We start from the raw sequence: 18,530 nt of genomic DNA on the forward strand, positions 1-18,530 counted from the left end.
GAATATTCCCATGACAAGCCATAACCACAACACACCGAGTTACTTAAGCCTTTGACAAAATATCATTTCGCAATTAGAATTTTTTTGTTTTTAATTATAAGATTATCTGCTGCTTTTTATTTGGGTTTTGAAAGAATTAATTGACTTATTTAAAAATTATAATAAAAATTAACCTTATTATAAATTCTCACAGCCAAAATATTCGCGAATCACGTCAGAGTACCTAAAAGATTACAAACACGAACATGTGTGACGTGTCACGTGATGATTTTTATTTGCTCACCTAATCGACAGGCGTCGCTTAAACGTGGTACCACAGGAATACAGAACAAATGCCGGTTGTCTGCTTGGCGTCGCCTCCGTATTAACCGCCCGTAGAATCTTGGGTCTATTTCTTTATTATGTCTATGACAGTAACTGAGTTCGCGCCGGAAGTCGGACAAATCGGGCTCCATAGCAGGGTGAGAAATAAGGAATTTCAATAGATAACCCAAAATTATATTACTCACCTTTAGTTTTCTTTCGTTTAGAATTTTTTTTAGAGCTACAGGCATGATCCATTATTATTTTAAAACAAAATAACGCAAAAATATCTGGTATCTTGAAAACCCTGCCAGCTCGATGGAGGCAGTTTTTTCCGACTTCTGCCGGGAACTCAGTAAGAGCCTGCGTTACGTGAAAGTAGTTATTTTATCTTTGATCATAGTGGGAATAGTTAATTTTGAAGGTCTCCACAAGGTCCGTGCGAACAAAGATAATTTAAACTCGTACCCTAGACTCGAAATCACTCTCTCGCGCGTTGCCGATAGCGTTTACCCACTTCCCGCTGGAACTCAGAAAAAATTAGCTCCATGGTTTGCGAATTACCGCAACCGATGGAGCCCAATTTTTCTGAGGTCACGTGCCGGAAAAGGGTAAACGCTTCGTAACAAAACTGTCAATGGGAAAGCTCTCAGTATTCGAATCTAGGGTACGAGTGTAAATTATCTTTGGTGCGAAGACGCCTATTTTGAAGAGTCAGGCCTAAAAAAGCACGAAAAATCCCACAATGTGGGATTTATTCCACACACTGGCAACACTGGATCCTTACGCGGATGCGTCATAGAAATCTCATAGGTAACTAGAATGCTGCCGTGTAACTGGCAAATGGTCCAAACGCCGTGGCAGACGATAGCCAGATCTCAGCCAATCAGAGCTCAAAGAGTGGTTCTGCCAAGAATTTAATGTCACCAGAGAGAATGACGTCACCTATCTCCCACGATAGTAGCGGAACCAAGGAGGATTATTATCCTCTTTGGCGGAACCACTCTACGGCCTCTCATTGGCTGAAGGTTCAAAACGAACTGGCGACAAGCTCGGCCGTAGGCGGCAGCATTCTAGTTACCCATGAGATTTCTATGGGATGCGTAAACCATTGAGTTGGGAATATTAATCTAGAGATCCAACCAAATCTGCTCCCCGCGAAACAAGTTTCTGAAAATTACGAATGTGTCGTCTTCTCTAAAATGACGAGAAAACGTTATCATATGACCCGTGGCGCCATCCATTATTTAAAAAAAATTATCTATTGCGTGTTATTTGAACGAAACATTGAGAGATAGACGGCGCCACGGGTAGAATGATAAAGTTTTCTCTTCATTTGGGAGCAGACGGCAGTATTCTTGTTTGTTAAAAACTTGTTTCGCGAAATACTGAAATCCGACGTTTTGATTGGACCTCTAGATTAATATTCCCAACTCAATGGCGTAGACTCATTTTCCTAGAGCAGACGACAGGGATTTTACAGGTTCGTAGGTTTTTATTTAGTCCGTTTTTAAAGGTCAATGGCCAAAAATTGCTTCAAGTATAACCTAGGTGGAAATAAAAGTTACTTTTATCCTGCCTCCACCATCTACCCGCTTTTAATCCAAGATCTACCAATAGAAAGGCATTTTCATCAAGGATCCTATGGTGGTCCTTGGTTTCATGGTTAATAACTTTTAAGTTAATTCAGCTGTATTCAGGTCAGTTATTTTTTAATAGACTTGAAAAAATACTATAAAATTTGTAGTTCATTTAATAAAAAATATTTCATAATATCAGATAAAGATATGAAATCTAGTTCCTTTTTTGGGAATTGGATGGGATCCTTAAGGCCTTAAAAGAATGTCAGTTGGACCTTCGGGAGTTTTGATGCCGCCTAGATCTAGGAGGCATCAAAATCTGCCAAATGTAGAAGCTCAACACAGGTTTTCCAGGAGTGATCAATTGCTGATTTCAGCTGCTCGAGTAAGTCAGATTATATTTTGTTACAAGGGAGCAAGATCAACTCATCATTCTTCTCTTTAATATAAAGGATGGAGATACCAGTCTTGTTTTAGAGCTTTTAGGTTGTACCCACACTGTTAATATCAATGCTAGAGATAGAAAATCTGGGAGTACTGCCCTTTGCATAGCATCAGCTTGGGGACATGGAAAGGTATTTGCTATTAATCTTGAAAACTTTGTATTATATTGATTGTTTTGTTTTACACAGATTGTATGTTTATTACTTGATCATGGAGCTGATCCAACCTTGCACAATTTTGAGGGTAGAAGCGCTTTAGAAGTTGCAGCAACTACAGAAATAACTCTGTTATTGCTCAACTGTTTGCCAAAAAGTAGCTCACCATCAACATTATTGCAACAAGTTTCATGGCAAGGAAATGTACAATTAGTAGAAAAAGTTTTGGTATGATACTTCAAACCATTTGTTCAATCGCTTCTTTAGGCACTGAGCTAGTGTCTAAAAAAAATACACTGATTTTGAGATAAATTACAGGGCCATTCAAATTAGTAGCTTCCTTTTGTTTTTGGTGTCTCCTTTAATTAATTTTTAGAAATTAATTATTATCTAATCAGATTTATAGAGGTCACAAATGGAAAAGAAAATTCAATTATGAAATTTGGGTTAATTCCCCATTTTAGGGCGAGAAAAAGTGATTTTTTTTCATCTGATCAAGTTGATGACGTCTCAAATGATAGATAATTTAAGGATAATTATGAAAAAATTAGTTTTTATTAAACATTTTTGTGTATTTTCCAATTTCAAAAAAGCCCAACCTAATGGGTCTTAAAACACAATGTCAAAATGATTGGTAGATATTAAAATTTAGCTTCATAATGGGCTTCAAAGAACATTAATCAATGGAATTTTTATTTTTACCAAAACCCAGACCTAGGTGGCCCTGATGAAAGATATCAGACCCTTCAGTCTCTAACTGTTTAGTGTAGCCCTATTTTGAGAAAGCCTTTATCGATTTAGGGCCGAATGTTTATATGCTGTAATTTGACCAAACCCAAAGCTACAAAAAGAAGCTTACTTTTACTGCTGTCTCTTTTTCAGTCTAATGGAGATGTTGATCTGGAAGCTTGTAATAATGAAGGCCTTAATCCCTTACTTCTATCAGCACGGTATATATCATTGTTTTTGTAGTTATTTGTAATTTTTAAAGAACTAAAATTAATTTAAAAACTATTAAATTAGGGATATCAAAGTCTTCCATGCCTTATTTCAACAGAATTTGCTCAATAACTATGATCCTTCTGAAGTTTCAAAGCATTTGCTCAATTCTGGGGCGTAAGTTGTTAGCTAAAGCAATTTTATTTTATTATTTAATAAAAAAAAGAAATAAAATAGTTAAAGCAAAAGACCTGGGCTGTGACTCTACACTTACCAGGAGACTACCCGAGGTGATAATCACCGATTTGGTTGAAACTAGGTGGGTATGTAGACCTTATGGTAACATGCAATTTCACCAAGGGAAAAATTGCAATGGGCATTAGTTTTGCCATGGCAAACGAAAATGTTTTTGACAACACAGTATGTATATTTTCTCATTGAAAATAACATGGGAATCTGAGCACTTCTAAGGGTACCCCCCTGTTTTTAAAATTTCAAAACCCAAAAAAAAATAGATCAGAATTGACAAATGAAATGAATTTTATGATATTTTGATGAATTTTGGTCAATTTGATCAAAATATGTAAAAATTGATCAATTGTTATTTTCATTGGGACAATATACAGACTGTGTTGTCAAAAACATTTTCGGTTGCCATGGCAAAACTAATGCCCATTGCAACTTTTCCCTTGGTGAAATTTCATGTTACCATAAGGTCTACATACCCCCCTAGTTTCAACAAAATCGGTGATTATGACCTCGGGTAGTCTCCTCGTTAGCGCCATTGAAATTATATTAGCTAATGAAAAATAATTTTTGCAATGTTGTTAATATTAGAGTAGAATTTTAGCACTAACATTATTCCATTATTAATATCTTTATAACATATTTAGCAATATCTTTCATCAAGATCAACAAGGGAGAACTGCTCTTCATTACAGTGTTACTTATGTTTCTGAAGTAGCTCTAAAACTAACTAAATTGTTGATAAAATTTAATGCTGATACAAGTAATTAATTTATCATCCAAATTTTACTCAATACACTCTTTGCATTAAATTAAATTTGATACAGATGCTGTTGATAAGCATAGTTTCAGTCCATTGCATTTTGCTGTGAAATCAAAGTCCTTGGAAGCCACTGAAATTTTATTGAAGAATGGTTCTAATGTAAACCAAACAACTTACGCTGGTCACACGGCTCTTCACATAGCAGTAAGTATTCTAAAGGTGTTTCATTTGCTGCTTCAGAGCACTCTTAGATCAAACTGATCAGCAGTTCCATTTGCTTACTGGATTCTGCTCTGAGCAATATTAGGGCTTTATTTCGCAAAAAGAGAGCACTGAAAAACAATCTGATAATATAAAATGATCAACATCTCATTTGAGCAAGTTTCTGCATGATACAGCTTGCTCAGTCAATGTGGAGTATATTTTTTGTTGGTTCCTTTTGAGGCTGGGAATGAATAACAGTTTTTAAAAATGTTGATGTGCCATTTGTCTCAAATTAGTATGAGATCAGTGATTCGGAGTTATTCTGGAGCAGTCATATGGAAAATGTTTTTTTTTTTATACCTGGTTCATTACATTGTTTAAAAAAAAAAATAGGCTTCACATGGTGATGTAAAATTAGCAGCATTGTTATTAAACCATGGAGCTGGAGTTACATCAGTAACTCACAGTGGTCTTTCCCCTTTAAAATGTGCCGCTAACAGAGAAATGTATTCACTCTTGAAAGCGGCAATTGGAGCCACAGTTATTGAAAGTTCTCAACAATTAAGTGGTAATTATCTTATTAACTTGTTTCTACACAATACTGGTCAAAATTAGGATAAAAAAAATTAGATACGTTTTTATCCACAAAAATACTTTTGCTCAAAAGTTATTTTTAATTTTTGACCTGAACTTTCTTGAATTTTTTGCATACATAAAGTGTTTTTCTGAATTTTAAGCCTGACAGTGTTCTATAAAAATGTTCTTTTGTTTGTTGTCTTATTAGAATGCCAACATCATTTACGTGGACATGACAGATCATTCCAAGAAGAAGTTGATGATGGAAAAGATGATGGGAAATGCTGCAGAAAAAGCCGAAATGGTCGAAAACATAAAAGTACCTCAAGTGTAAAAAAGCAGCTTCTTTTCACTATGCATTTAGGCTTAGCTGTATCAAAGTCTCCAAATGGAAATGAAATGTCGCCCAATACAGCCCAGCCTAAAGAATCAAACTCCTCTAAACCTGGAATACCAGGTTTACCACCTTCCAGAATTCCAGTTACCGTTGCCAAATTTGGGTTGGGAGAAATTAAAGGATCTCGTCCAGTTAGCCCTCTACGTTCTAGATCTTGCACAAATTGTGATGGACTTTCTCTTCCTGTTGATGAGTTTGATGAAACTAAAGGTGATATTCATTCAGACAGCTCCGAAGAAGCTAAAGTTTCCTCCGTACCTGATGTATTGCGGTCAACTTCTAATTTGCCTTTATGTGGAAAGAATCTTAGAAGACACAGGCGCTATGTCAACTCAAATGTTGTGACGCCTTCTGTTCAAGGAGCAAAAGAGGCATCTCGTTTTGGAAACAGGGAAATACATACGCGTCTTCCACACCAATCTCCAAACCGTAAAAATACTGGATCAATTCATTGTCGAGAAGATTCTCATTTAATGGCCGATGGAAAGAAAGTTCAAAATTTATTCCTAATTTTAGGAAACCAAGCTCAAAAATCAGAAAATAATTTGACTGTCGCTGATTATCAGAAAATTAAGAAATATCCTGATTATATTCCTAGTGAAAATGAACTTACTAACTCCGCTAAGCCTGCAGTTCATTTTCTAATAGACTCGAAACAAGCTAGTAATAGCGGGGGTCGTCATCGCCAAAGACACAAACATCCTTATTCAGTTAGTGTTAAGGCCTATGGGAAGAGGATAAGGAATAAGCCTGCCAAAAGTGACAGCGAAGTTGAAACGAAAAGTGTATCTCCTATCAAAGGACAATCTGTGAATTTATTTACGTCAAACAAATCCTCCTCTAAAATAGTCAGCCGATTACCTAAAAAGTGCAAAGAGCCCAATCATCCTAAAGATGCAGAGAATGATTTGCTAAAAGGAGCTTTATTGGGGCACAGAATTTCGAAACCTTCAATGAGCAAAGTTGTTGATCAGTTTAGAGCAATTAGTTTGCAGGTAACAAAAGCCTTGACATTTCTTATTCTCTTGGGGATTCTCAATTAAATACTTAAATAATTAGGTCACCCCTTCCGAAAGCAACAGTACTCTAGATGCGTCTATAAGTTCTGATTGTGTTTCTCAAGTTTCAGGTACTCCGCTAGAATAAACTTTCAATTTTGGTGTTAATTGTATTATTTTTTAGCTGCATCTTGGATTTATGTACCAAATGAAGATACTCCTAAGTTTGGTAGAACACATCCTCCACCCTCAACTTTACCAGGTTTATCCAGCACTGGTAGTCTCTCCAACAACGATCTTAGAGGAAGTTCATTTTGGAAAGATTCAGATGATTTGGCAACTCAACCTATCTCTGAGGATGATATTTTAATAGAGGATGAAAGTCCTGAGCATCTTTACGATTGCCCCTTGACACCGCCCCCTAGTTTGAAAAACCTTAAGGTAATTTAATGTTACTTTATAGTTGAAGTGCAACTAAAATGGCATGAGGAAAATATATGGCAGATCCTGCAAAAACTGCAACACTATTATCATTGGCCTTACAGGCAGACTTTCTTTGAAGTAGATAATGCACATCCCCCCCCCCCCCCTTTTGCCAATGCCACAAAGTAGTTTGAGCCAATAAGTTTCCCCACGCCACTTTTGTTTCTTTAGAATAATTTTGAAAAATACAGTAAGCTGTCTTACAGTTGTCCAACTCGGAAGTAATTGTAAAAATTCTTCATACTGCGATAATTTGTGAAAATTTGTTCCACATTACTAAATAGTTAACATTCTTAATGCCACATTTAATTATCCAACCCGCCACAATTCATTATCTAACACCCCACAACTAAAGGACATTGTGAAGGTGGACCTGGTTTAATCAACTTTTTCCTGTGTTAAATTTTAAATATAGTAAATCTACAAAAATGTGAGTTAAACTCTTTTTAGAATTCAGAGGCTTGTTGTCCACTAGATTCTGAGTGCGACATGTTCCAATGGTCTTCCACTGGTTCTACTCCAGTTGGAACAATTGTTCCGACTATTGAACATTCAAGTTCTTCCCAAAGTAGCCGTCTAAAGCTGTACGAAGGTAAAACATCGGAGGAATGTTTAGCGGTTTTACAAGGAGAATCGGACAGTCAACTGTCAATATCGTGGGCTAAAGGAAAACTGCTTGGGAAAGGTGCTTTTGGTCTGGTTTGGTGTGGAATGACTTCTCAGGGAGATTTGATAGCTGTGAAACAAGTAAAACTAAATTCCACGAATGCTCCTGAAGCAGCTGAAGAGTATTTACAAATTCAAAGAGAGTTTCAAATGCTTCAAAGACTTCAACACAGAAATATTGTGAGGTAGAGATCAACTTAATTTTAGATGATCCGTATTCTCTAAAGTTATATCATAATTTTTTACTCAGTTATTTAGGGACAAAACTAGAAGGAACAACCGTCAGCATTTTTATGCAGTATTTAGCTGGTGGCTCCATAACTAATAATTTGAATCAATTTGGAGCCTTTGCGGAATCAGTAATCTGCAGATATTCTAAACAAATTTTAGAAGGAATTGATTATTTACATTCCAATGGGATTGTACATAGAGACATAAAAGGAGCCAACATCATGGTAGGCAGTATTTTCATTATACTATAATTTCTGGTAGATACAACGTGGCTGCTATGGTGTTTAGACATTTTAAAAAAATGGGGGTGCGGATTAGCTCTCTTTTTAATTACTTCGATGGTTTATCCCATTTTCCGAGGTTCATAGGCGTGAAAATGTAACTACCCCTGTAGAAAATTGAGTTGGGCCAATGTTGACGAAAGACATTTCAACACTAAAGTTGGCCGATGAGCGGCTGACCTTCAGTTTTAAGGTTGAAATGTCCTTGGGGTAAAAAGGCAGACTCTTAACCGACTTTTAATGTTATAAGGACCTACTCTAAAACGGTGTCGGGCCAACTTGATATAAATGCCCATTTCCGACACAAAACTGGAAATATACATCACTATGAATTGTTACGTCTATTAGAAAGAAAACTATGGGTTAAATAGTGGTCCATCCGTTTTATTTCATGTTCCATTCAGAGCAATCAATAATTTGATATACTAAATATTAGCGTTTTTAAAATGTTATTTAAATTGCACAAAATATTTTTCTCAATTTTTTTACAATTTTCATGAAAAATGTTTTTAAATACTAATTATATTTAAATAAACTACCGTTACACACTATTTTCATAAAATACAAGTATTAAAACTAATAGTATTAAAATTTAAAATATTAAAAATTGCACCCTTTCTTATATACTTTGTTTTAAAAATTAAATCTGGAATCCAATAAATAAGTGTAAGGTATGTTGGCAAATTAATTTTCATTTAAGATCATCTAAATAGTTCTAAAAACATAGTTAAGGTTTTTTTTGTAGAAAAAGTTGACTTTATTTTTTCATAGACTTAAAAATGACTTTTCGATAGTACCTCGACCCTAAATTGACAATGTGCTAGTGGGGTACTATTGTTTTTGGAGTGTCCTTGATAGGGTGAGGGAAAATTCATTTTTCCAATCCTGCAATGAGTGGTTGCATTTTCCTAGTTTGTCTATTTATAATGGCAGCTGCCTATCTACCCAAAAGTTAATACCAAAAATTTCTTACTTCTATTTTTAAGGTCATGCCTAGTGAAACTGGTGGCTTGATTAAACTGATTGATTTTGGATGTGCTAAGCATCTGCATATGGTTAGTTTCTTTAAGTATAATCCACATTTTTTCAAGTCTGAGTATTGAACTTGACAGAATTCACAAGATTCAAATCACTACATTCAATCTGTTCGAGGTACTCCTTATTGGATGGCCCCTGAAGTCATACAGCAAAGTTCGGCATGTACTGAAAAATCTGATATTTGGTATATTATTGTCTTAAGTTTTACTAGGTAGTTAGTGTGTAATCGAAAACCTTTTTTGATGCGATGGGTGCTATAGTTTTTGGCCAATTTCACTGAAATGTTTTGTGTTCCTTGGTCACACCCAAACAGCTTAGACTTATTGGTTTTCTTTGAAATCATAGAAAATGGTAGATCCCATTTGCAGAAATTGCATTAATTTTTAAACGTTTTGGAAAACTCACTGATACTTGCTTGTACGAATAGTTATAATAGGTATTCAACTAAATCCTAGTTAATGTAATATCTGGAAAACTCTAGGAGTGTTGGATGCACAGTGATAGAAATGGCAACCACCAAACCTCCGTGGCATGAACTACCACCATTCAGTGCTGCTTACGCAATTGGAGAAGGAACAAGCAAACCTAAAATTCCCACCTATCTCACCCCAATTGCTAAAGATTTCATAGGCAGTGCAATGAGAAGGTGATTAGATTTAATTAATTAGTTTCAATTTGTTCAAATTACTTGTATCTTACCAATTACTTCTATTTAGAAATCCTGAAGCAAGACCTCGAGCCAGCGATTTACTGAAACACTCATTTTTGGAGGAAGCTTCTTCAACTGGAAGTCTCAAACAATTGGATTAAAGGTTAACTTTTAAAATTTTAGTCCTAGTGCTTCTGAGAGTTTTAACAAAAACCGTGTTTGTAAGGTCTTACAAAATATTTAAAATTATGTAGATAGAGCAATAACATTTCCTTTTTGTTTACCCTGGTGATACATTTACAAAATACCTTGTGAAGTATATTATTTTTACACTAATTTATTATACTGTTTTAGAAATATTTTTGCAAAGATACTTAATTTAAAACACAGAGCTCTCTCTCTTAAGGATATATTTATAGAAAAAAATTAAGCTTTTTTTATACAGTTGAACAAATTTTGATATTTAAAAATACTATTAATTTAACATTTGCTTTTGCAAACTACCTCACTAAAATTAATATATACTTGAAATTTTAGTTTAAATATCTTTTATATACAACACTTCATTTGGTGAGAGTATTGGCACACATGTATTCTAAAAATGTTGAGAGTGTTGTCGTATGAAATATACCACATCACCCTCCATCTATTTCTTTAAAAGTATTTAAATTTATCTATATAAAGTGTAGGTAAGGTTAGATATTTTACAGAAATTGATAATTTTCTAATCGCCTTTTATTAAGATAAAGGCATTAATGTGAAATCCAAAAGCCAAAACAAAAGTGCATTCCACAAACTACCCCAGTGCTAAAATGAGACTATCACATTTTTTTAACATTTGCTACTATTTTTATGAGTAGATAGCCACAATTGAAGGGATCAAAATACTAACGTTTCAAGTTTTGAAAAGTTACAAAATTGATTCAAATATTTTTTTTTTCTATAAAATGTAGAAATTATCAATTGTACTAGGTAGATTTTAATAATTTGATTTTTAAGTTTTATTTTCTATAAAATTATTGTACTTTTTTCCCCCATAAATTAAAATTTATTAACACAAAAAGGACTTTATTACTGGACATTTTTTTAAATATACAAAATTGCATGAGAATTTGATGTTCAGAAGAAAATACTGGTCATCTTTTAAGGGCATTTCCTTTCAACCTGAATGTGGAAATCAAATAATGACGGCAAATTTAACAATACAACTTATGTCAATGCCACGGGGGTTGACTACTGCAACCGTGTTATAGCCCGGAATTAAAAATTAGGCAATGTTGAGATTGCCTTAATCATTACACTCTCCCCTTGGTGGTATTGCTACTCACACCATAATGAACTAATTTACTTTCTTTGTTTAAGTGAAATTCCTGCAATAAAACACCATTAAATATTAAAATTACATAAATACCTGGGTTTTGCCACCTTCATCATATTCTTGTTTTGAAATCCACATTTGTTGAAAGGTGCCCTGAAAAATATTTTAATTGTACTTGTATGTCCAATTAATTTTTAATAGTAGTGCACTTACTAATGAAGCTAAGATAGAACCACCAATCCAAGCCCCAAACCGTCTTTCAACTGTCCCACTTGCGCCAATAATTTTTAACCTCATACTCTGTTAACATTTACCAAAATTTTAGACAGTTGGGATTACCAAGCAATATTTAAGTATTACAGGTGGTGTTTTGGCTGATAAGTCTCTATTCAAGCGATCAGTAAATCCTTGAAGGAGAGTATTTCCTCCCGTTACGATCACGCTTCCATAAAGACTCTGAGAAAGAAAGTGCAAAAAGTTAATTCTTGTTTCACTCGTCACTTTTGAAATTGGTCTTTCAAAGAGGAAAACTTACAGGCCTAACATCAATGTCGCACATTCCCACACTTGTAGTTACAACTTGCGCAACACCCATCACTGTGGTGCCTGGAACACCCTATTAAGATAAATATGAGTTAAGTTTTTCCTCTTTACATCATTTACTTTGGCTTTTTACTTTAATATTTGATGGGTCGAACAATACTTCAGGTATTTGAAAACGTTCGTAGCTAAAATCCTGATTATATCCATTGGGGAACTCGTAATGGACTGTTGGCATATTTTCAGCCGTTCTTTAAATAAGCAAGTGTTAATTGGTTGATAAAATTTAAGATTCAAAAGTAATACTCTTTGTCATATGGACCATCTTGAATTTGTAAACAAGTACTTTGGAAATCTTGAATAACTTCCTATTAGATTTTTCCTTTTTTGTTAAAAATTACATGTTTGGCTCTCAAATAGTTAACAATTAATTACGAACCTTTGTTTTGAAATTATGCCAAGATTTAGTAACTTCTGGCAAATTAGTTTTTCTAGTCCACTTGGCTGGTTCACTTTCCTTTGATTGTTCCTTGAGGAACAGATTAAGTTACTAATTTATCAATTATCTATGTTCTATTGATTACCTTTTCAGCAACCATGTAATTAGGTATAATATCAGTTTTATGTTCATCGAAATATTGTTTGCATTGCATAGTTATAAAATCTCCAGCTAAGGGCGACTTGACAATAGCTATAAACAAGCCATTAATTGATTGATTGCTATTTCAATCACTAGTTTTTACCTTGGGTCAAAACATAGCCATCATGGACAGGTACAGCGGAAGTCTGGCTAGCTCCACTATCAACGACTACTCCTGTAGATCTCCCATTTGCAAATGCAGCTAAGACAGCATTTTTAACTAAAAAAAATGCTGGAATGTTGTATTTTTCAAACATCAGTTCAGTTAATTTTTCTCGTTTTGCTCGGATATTCCACTGTAAAAAATATTAAAATTAGAATATAGGATTTTTTTGGGATTTTAAACTTCCTACAGGGGCTTCTGACATCAACACCGGGTGAAGATGAGAGTCAGATCTAATATGCTTCCCGTAAATATGATCCAGCATTTTCTCAAACATATCCCAGTCATCAACTTTTGAATGAAAAAAGAAATGGTAATTTTTAAAAAAATTATGGATTATATCATATATTACTCATTCCATCTTTAAGAAATGTTGTTATTTCCATTCCTTTTCTTGCAACATGAATAGAATTGGTATCAATCAAGTATCTTTTTGACATTCCGGAATCATTTTCTTTCACAATATGAGAAGAGTCAATATCCATTCCGTCATTTGGTTCTTCAACAACTCCTACATTACTCGGTATTTCACCCTGGAAATAATGTGTTACATTTTTTTCAGGTACGAATGATTTTGTTCTATACTTTGGGGGAATCCTCTCCAGCATAGCCGCATCTAATTGAATAATGACCAACATCAAATACAAGGGCACCAACTTCATCTATTAAAAATTATAACAAGTCTACAACTATTGCTTTAGTGTATCAAATGAATGTTCTTTAATATCACCTCCTCCATAAACGCCTCCACTCATATTGGTTTATTTAGATAAACTTCCTAGTTTATTATTTTATACACTATAAAGAACTTCCTATTTAAATTTAAAGTAAAACTAAATAATAATTTAAAGTGTAGATATTATTAGCCGATGAAAGCTCGAATCACCAAAGCAGCAGATAATCAAGCAGACGAATTTAGGAATTGATATATTTGGCAGTGTTGGAATTTAAACAGTGTGATAAATAATGCACTATCACAGGCCAATCTCCAGTTTAAAAATTAGCTGGGCCAGTTTAAAAATTAAATGCTTGGGGTGCCCTACATATCAGAAACGCATTATCTCCAAAAAGCTGTTTTCGAGAAAAATCGCTTTTTGTGATTTTTATAAAAAATAAGAAAATTAAACTAACTAGAAATGAGGAAATTAATTGATTTGGGGTATTTTTTAACGAAGATTCCGAATATGACATTACCAATGACTTAAATTACTTGGATGTTTGAATAATGCGACATAATGCGTTTTGAACGTCCCCAAAAGAACAAAATACTGCGCAGAAACGCATTATAAACACATAATGCGTTTCTGCGCAGTCAATTCCAGCTCCTGAGTCAAAACAGAAACGCATAAAATGTAATTTGGTGCATTTCTAATTATAATCGGACGATTCCACAAAAATCGTGTTTGTCAGAGTACCTAGGCTTAGTTATAAGTTAATTTTAAAGGAAAATAATCAAAATAATTAGTAAAGAATAACTTAAGTAAAGTCACTATCTTAACATTATAAATATATTATCATAAGTTAAATAAGTAGTAAAGAATAACTGGAGTAAAGTAACTATTATCTTAACATTATATAGTATCATAACTTAATTAAAAAAATATTTAATGATATTATCATAAGTTAATTATAAATAAGCTTAGTATTAAAATAAAAAAATGAAAACATTTTATTTGTTAAAATAAATACTCTTAAATATGGAACATTTTGTTCACAGCATAAAAACTATTATAACCATAATTTACATTATAACATAACATTCTATCGAGGGGTAAGACAGTCTCAGATAATCTGTACACCGAGTTCGTGCATTTAGCACTGTTAAAGGTACACATTTTCTAGAGTTCGCGAGTTCCATTGAGCACTGTCAAAGGTACGGCAGTGTACACCGAGTTCGCAGAGTGTCTTACCCCTCGCATTCTATATAACGTTCTATTCTTCGGCCAATCCACGACTCTTTAGAAAGTCATCACTATTGTTGTTTTCTGGCAGCTCCATCCAAAATAATCTATGAATCACGGGGATTCGACAAATAATCAGCTAGGCTAGGCCATGGCTAGGCTAATACCCAAGGCAACACCCTAGGCCTAAGTCATCGAGCTACTTTTAAAGCCTTTTTAATTCAGGTGGCCGGGTTACAATGCGTAGGAGGGTGGTGGCAAGCCCTGCAAGCCACGCGAGCCAACAGCTCCCTACACTAACTATTACCGTTAACCTCAACAAGTTTTTGTTTCCTCAATTAGTTTAGCTTTCTTGGAAGGATTAATTACGCGTTGAAAAGTAGTCGGAAATGAAGGAAAAACATTTAAATATGACGTTTGCATGAAGTTCCATCCCTTAATTTGGCGCAAGTATGCCCCCTCTAAGCGCAGGTATGCCCATTGAAAAGTAGTCGGAAATGAATGAAAAACATTTAAATATGAAGTTTTCATGAAGTTCCATCCCTTTGGCCCAAGTATGCCCCCTCTAAGCGCAGGTATGCCCATTGAAAAGTAGTCGGAAATGAATGAAAAACATTTAAATATGAAGTTTGCATGAAGTTCCATCCCTTTGGCGCAGGTATGCCTCCTCTAAGCGCAGGTATGCCCATTGAAAAGTAGTCGGAAATGAATGAAAAACATTTAAATATGACGTTTGCATGAAGTTCCATCCCTTTGGCCCAAGTATGCCCCCTTTAAGCGCAGGTATGTCCATTGAAAAGTAGTCGGAAATGAAGGAAAAACATTCAAATATGACGTTTGCATGAAGATCCATCCCTTTGGCCCAAGTATGTCCCCTCTAAGCGCAGGTATGCCCATTGAAAAGTACTCGGAAATGAAGGAAAAACATTCAAATATGACGTTTGCATGAAGTTCAATCCCTTTGGCCCAAGTATGCCCCCTCTAAGCGCAGGCATGCCCATTGAAAAGTACTCGGAAATGAAGTTAAAACAATTTATTATCAAGTTTTATTATTGAAATTAAATTAAATCATTTTAAAGTAATTTTAACTGAATAAAGATGTCTGTAAAATGGATAAACATTCAAAACCTTGTGTGAAAATGAAGTTATAAGAAATTTAAACTGAATAAAAATGTCGGTAAAATGGATAAACATTCAAAACCTTGCGCGAAAATTAAGCTAAAACGCTTTGTATAAGCTGGCCAAGTTCGCTCTTATCTTACCTAATGGTATGCCCGTGCTGTGAATGGGCATACCATTAGCTAAGATAAGAGCGAACCAGGTCGATTTGTATAAGCTAGGAAAATTTCTGGCCAAATTCGCTCCTATCTTGGCTAATGGTATGCCCGGTATGCCAGTATGCTTTTTAGTAGGGGAGCCAGTGGATCCTAAAACTAATCGAGAAAGTCTAGCAGACAATGCTATCGCATTTGAAAAATTTATCGGACCAATTCCAAATTTACGTCCTAAGCAGATGCTTATCTCCTGCACGATAATGCGTTTCTGCGCGGTAATTTTGAAAATTTGGCTTAAAGATGCGTTTTGTCAATTACAATATCTTGAAATCTAGGAGATATAAAAATAAATGGATTTGAAATTAGGAATCAGTGACTTAAAATTAGTATAAAAGGTAGTGAATCTCAAAATCTCAAAATTGGTCGATAATGCGTTTCTGAAATGTAGGGCAGTGTTAGTGGCCCTGGTGACCACTTAATTAATTCAAAGTTTTTACCCGTTAAGATTTTAGTTCATTAAAAAAATACTATATTAATCCCGAAAATTGTTTGGCCTTTGCTTGTATGCTGTGCGCTTGGCCTTGTGTCAATTGTGTGTACGGGTGGGTGACTGGGTGTCGTGAGTCTGTCTACTCTACACTCTATTTGACCATAAATTATGAAAGCCTGATTTTGAGGGTTAAAAATGGTAAGTGGCCATTGGCCAGTTTTTTAATTAAACTACCTAGGCTCTATTGGCCAAAGGTCCAGTTTAAAAAAATTCCTTATTTCTCAGCCTGAAATAAGGCGGTGGCGTCGGTCAAAGACCAGTTTATTTTGGGCTATGACCAGTAAATTAAATGGAATCGGGGGGGTTCTCAGTTTATTTTTAATTAAAAGTGAGAAAATGATATAAGCGTTGCGCTCTCAGCTTCTCACAGCCAATGAAATTGCGGATTTTTACTTATTTATTCTCCTAAATCGAACGTATTGAATGAATGGTTTTATTTGGTTTTCGTATAAAAAACGAACCCTTTTACAACAGGGCGGCTCCGCTAGCGAGAGCTCAACCAGCATTTTTAAAAAACAAATATATATTGAAATTACAGAGATTAAGATATAAAAATATTAAATAGCTACATTAAAATTTTGAAAATTATTTCTCTTTTAATATTCGTTATTTCTGCCAGTACCACTTCGTTAGTCAACATGTGCTTCAGAAAAGGTGGGTGCCATGTAGAATCGGTAAAGCCAAGAAGATCTTCCAAATGAAGGTAGAAACAGGATTCTCTCCAGGTCGGAACCCCTTCGATATCACTCAAGGCTGAACACCCCAAAAGAACGTGTAGCAAGGTTTCCCTCTCCTCTCCGCACTGTAAGCATCTAGGTGAGCAACCAAATAGCTGCGCATATCGTTCACCAGTTAGCAATGCACCTGTCCTTGCCTGAAAGAGAAGCCCACTTGCGAAACTGCCATCGTAAAAATCCTCCGTGCACGGCTTGGTTTTGTTCCTATACACCTGAAGAGACCAGTGTCCCGCCACCTTATTACGCCACTTCAGCTCCACTGTTTCTCTGACGTCGCGGTGTCTCTCTCCGTACCCACACCATATTCTCGATCCAGTTTAGCCGTTCTTCTTGTGAAACGGGTATTGAAATGACTCAAATTTCGCGTAACGACATATACTTTGTTGGCCAATCGTGTAGGCGCCATGAATTTCAATTGTCCCAAGAAATTGAGTTTGCTCCGTGCCTCTCGTTCGACCATGAGACTCCATCCCAGTTCGCCCCTGATGGCTGCGTGTGCCGCCATCGGTTCCGCACTTAACGCGTAACGACCCACCCAGCGCCGTAGCTAGGGCTGGGCGGCCGTCCCCGCGATAGGGTATAGGGGCACCAAAATTGGTCCATATTATTATATTAAGGGGCGCCCAAATTGCAGCTCGAACCTGGCGCTATTTTCTCTAGCTACGGCCCTGGACCCACCTCACACTGAGCGTATTCGAGGGAGTCTAGGGCCGTCGTGGAAACTTCTAAAACTTCATTTGCGTATGTTAGGACAGGTACAGCCACCGTTTTCCAAAGTGGCCTTACAACTGAGTACGAGTTATACGATTTCTCTGCCAAATTCCGAACCATCCACCGGAGCTTGTTGCCTTTAGCCACTAACGCGGATTCCCATTTCTCGATGTAATTCTTCCCAGAAGAGAGCTCGACTCCTAAATATTTGTACGAATCGACAACATCCATTTTGCTTCTCTGAAGAACGAAGTCACCATGCAAGGCAGACTCAGATGAAAAAAATGGCATTACATTTGACTTTTCAATGATGAACGAAAGTCCTTTGTTCTCCGCGAAACTCGTACACTCGTCTAACAAGACAATATCGTCCGCATACATGAGGCAGGGTATAATGGTGACTTCTCCCTCCACTGGCTTTTCAAATTAATCATACTTTTGGATACGAGCACCCACTCCTAAGAGCGATAACCTGACCGTGACCTCATCGAGAAAAACCATGAACAATAACGGGGATAATGGGCAGCCTTGACGCAGCCCGACACTGCTCTCTATGGGCTCCGTTGAGATGTCGTTCAGAGTATACGTATAGGAGCAACTAGCATATAGACTCTTAATCATTTCAACACTGTTAGGAGTAACACCTTTCATCTCCAGACTTTTCCATAAACGTCTTCTATCCACACTATCATATTGGCGTTTTTCTTTGGGTTGCTTCGAAACCGCTCTCAACTCCCTTTCGG

At 35.7% G+C, this 18,530-nt stretch overlaps 2 protein-coding genes and 1 long non-coding RNA gene across 6 annotated transcripts; 1 reads left to right on the plus strand and 2 right to left on the minus strand.

The window, feature by feature from the left end:
* The first annotated feature begins 1,865 nt into the window (after positions 1 to 1,865).
* Positions 1,866 to 11,030, plus strand: LOC149941215 (uncharacterized). 2 transcript variants are annotated; one of them, XM_090180065.1, is made up of 19 exons: positions 1,866 to 2,003; positions 2,083 to 2,268; positions 2,336 to 2,458; positions 2,516 to 2,710; positions 3,365 to 3,432; positions 3,506 to 3,598; positions 4,315 to 4,430; positions 4,495 to 4,634; positions 5,028 to 5,202; positions 5,419 to 6,602; positions 6,667 to 6,736; positions 6,790 to 7,046; positions 7,539 to 7,939; positions 8,005 to 8,209; positions 9,253 to 9,321; positions 9,379 to 9,488; positions 9,786 to 9,950; positions 10,021 to 10,121; positions 10,846 to 11,030. In XM_090180065.1, the coding sequence occupies exons 2-18, from the start codon at positions 2,146 to 2,148 to the stop codon at positions 10,112 to 10,114; spliced, it is 3,588 nt and encodes a 1,195-aa protein (XP_090036191.1). In that variant the 5' UTR covers positions 1,866 to 2,003; positions 2,083 to 2,145; the 3' UTR covers positions 10,115 to 10,121; positions 10,846 to 11,030. The 2 variants fall into 2 exon arrangements, with proteins under 2 accessions (XP_090036191.1, XP_090036190.1); XM_090180064.1 differs by lacking the exon at positions 10,846 to 11,030 and having other exon boundaries at positions 1,867 to 2,003; positions 10,021 to 10,835.
* Positions 9,399 to 10,214, minus strand: LOC149941216 (uncharacterized). Its single transcript, XR_016481417.1, has 3 exons — positions 9,710 to 10,214; positions 9,539 to 9,635; positions 9,399 to 9,478 (listed from the first exon to the last, which is right to left on the minus strand). It is a non-coding gene; the product is annotated as an uncharacterized LOC149941216 (long non-coding RNA).
* On the minus strand, positions 10,970 to 13,501 carry Bap55 (Brahma associated protein 55kD). 3 transcript variants are annotated; one of them, XM_090180069.1, is made up of 14 exons: positions 13,345 to 13,500; positions 13,200 to 13,276; positions 12,967 to 13,147; positions 12,805 to 12,905; positions 12,555 to 12,747; positions 12,396 to 12,502; positions 12,251 to 12,328; positions 12,118 to 12,179; positions 11,948 to 12,062; positions 11,807 to 11,887; positions 11,632 to 11,727; positions 11,485 to 11,571; positions 11,365 to 11,424; positions 10,970 to 11,117 (listed from the first exon to the last, which is right to left on the minus strand). In XM_090180069.1, exons 1-14 carry the CDS (start codon positions 13,367 to 13,369, stop codon positions 11,097 to 11,099), a joined length of 1,284 nt encoding a protein of 427 aa, XP_090036195.1. In that variant the 5' UTR covers positions 13,370 to 13,500; the 3' UTR covers positions 10,970 to 11,096. The 3 variants fall into 3 exon arrangements, with proteins under 3 accessions (XP_090036195.1, XP_090036193.1, XP_090036194.1); XM_090180067.1 differs by having other exon boundaries at positions 12,251 to 12,340; positions 13,345 to 13,499; XM_090180068.1 differs by lacking the exon at positions 10,970 to 11,117 and adding an exon at positions 11,124 to 11,323 and having other exon boundaries at positions 11,379 to 11,424; positions 12,251 to 12,340; positions 13,345 to 13,501.
* Positions 13,502 to 18,530: the final 5,029 nt, after the last annotated feature.

Source organism: Leiobunum rupestre, chromosome 6 (genome assembly GCF_980474605.1).
Source record: "Leiobunum rupestre chromosome 6, qqLeiRupe1.1.hap1, whole genome shotgun sequence".
NCBI classification, from domain to species: Eukaryota; Metazoa; Arthropoda; class Arachnida; order Opiliones; family Sclerosomatidae; genus Leiobunum; species Leiobunum rupestre.

What these genes read in the sequence shown, in the direction of transcription:
- LOC149941215 (XM_090180065.1), top strand. Translation starts at nt 2,146, where the DNA reads ATGTCAGTTGGACCTTCGGGAGTTTTGATGCCGCCTAGATCTAGGAGG. An exon ending in TGCTGATTTCAGCTGCTCGA is followed by an intron (nt 2,269 to 2,335) that starts GTAAGTCAGATT and finishes TTTAATATAAAG; the next exon opens with GATGGAGATACCAGTCTTGT. An exon ending in CAACACAGAAATATTGTGAG is followed by an intron (nt 7,940 to 8,004) that starts GTAGAGATCAAC and finishes TTTTTTACTCAG; the next exon opens with TTATTTAGGGACAAAACTAG.
- Bap55 (XM_090180067.1), bottom strand. Translation starts at nt 13,369, where the DNA reads ATGAGTGGAGGCGTTTATGGAGGAG. An exon ending in GATGGTCCATATGACAAAGA is followed by an intron (nt 12,063 to 12,117) that starts GTATTACTTTTG and finishes GCTTATTTAAAG; the next exon opens with AACGGCTGAAAATATGCCAA. An exon ending in TCGACCCATCAAATATTAAA is followed by an intron (nt 11,888 to 11,947) that starts GTAAAAAGCCAA and finishes TTATCTTAATAG; the next exon opens with GGTGTTCCAGGCACCACAGT.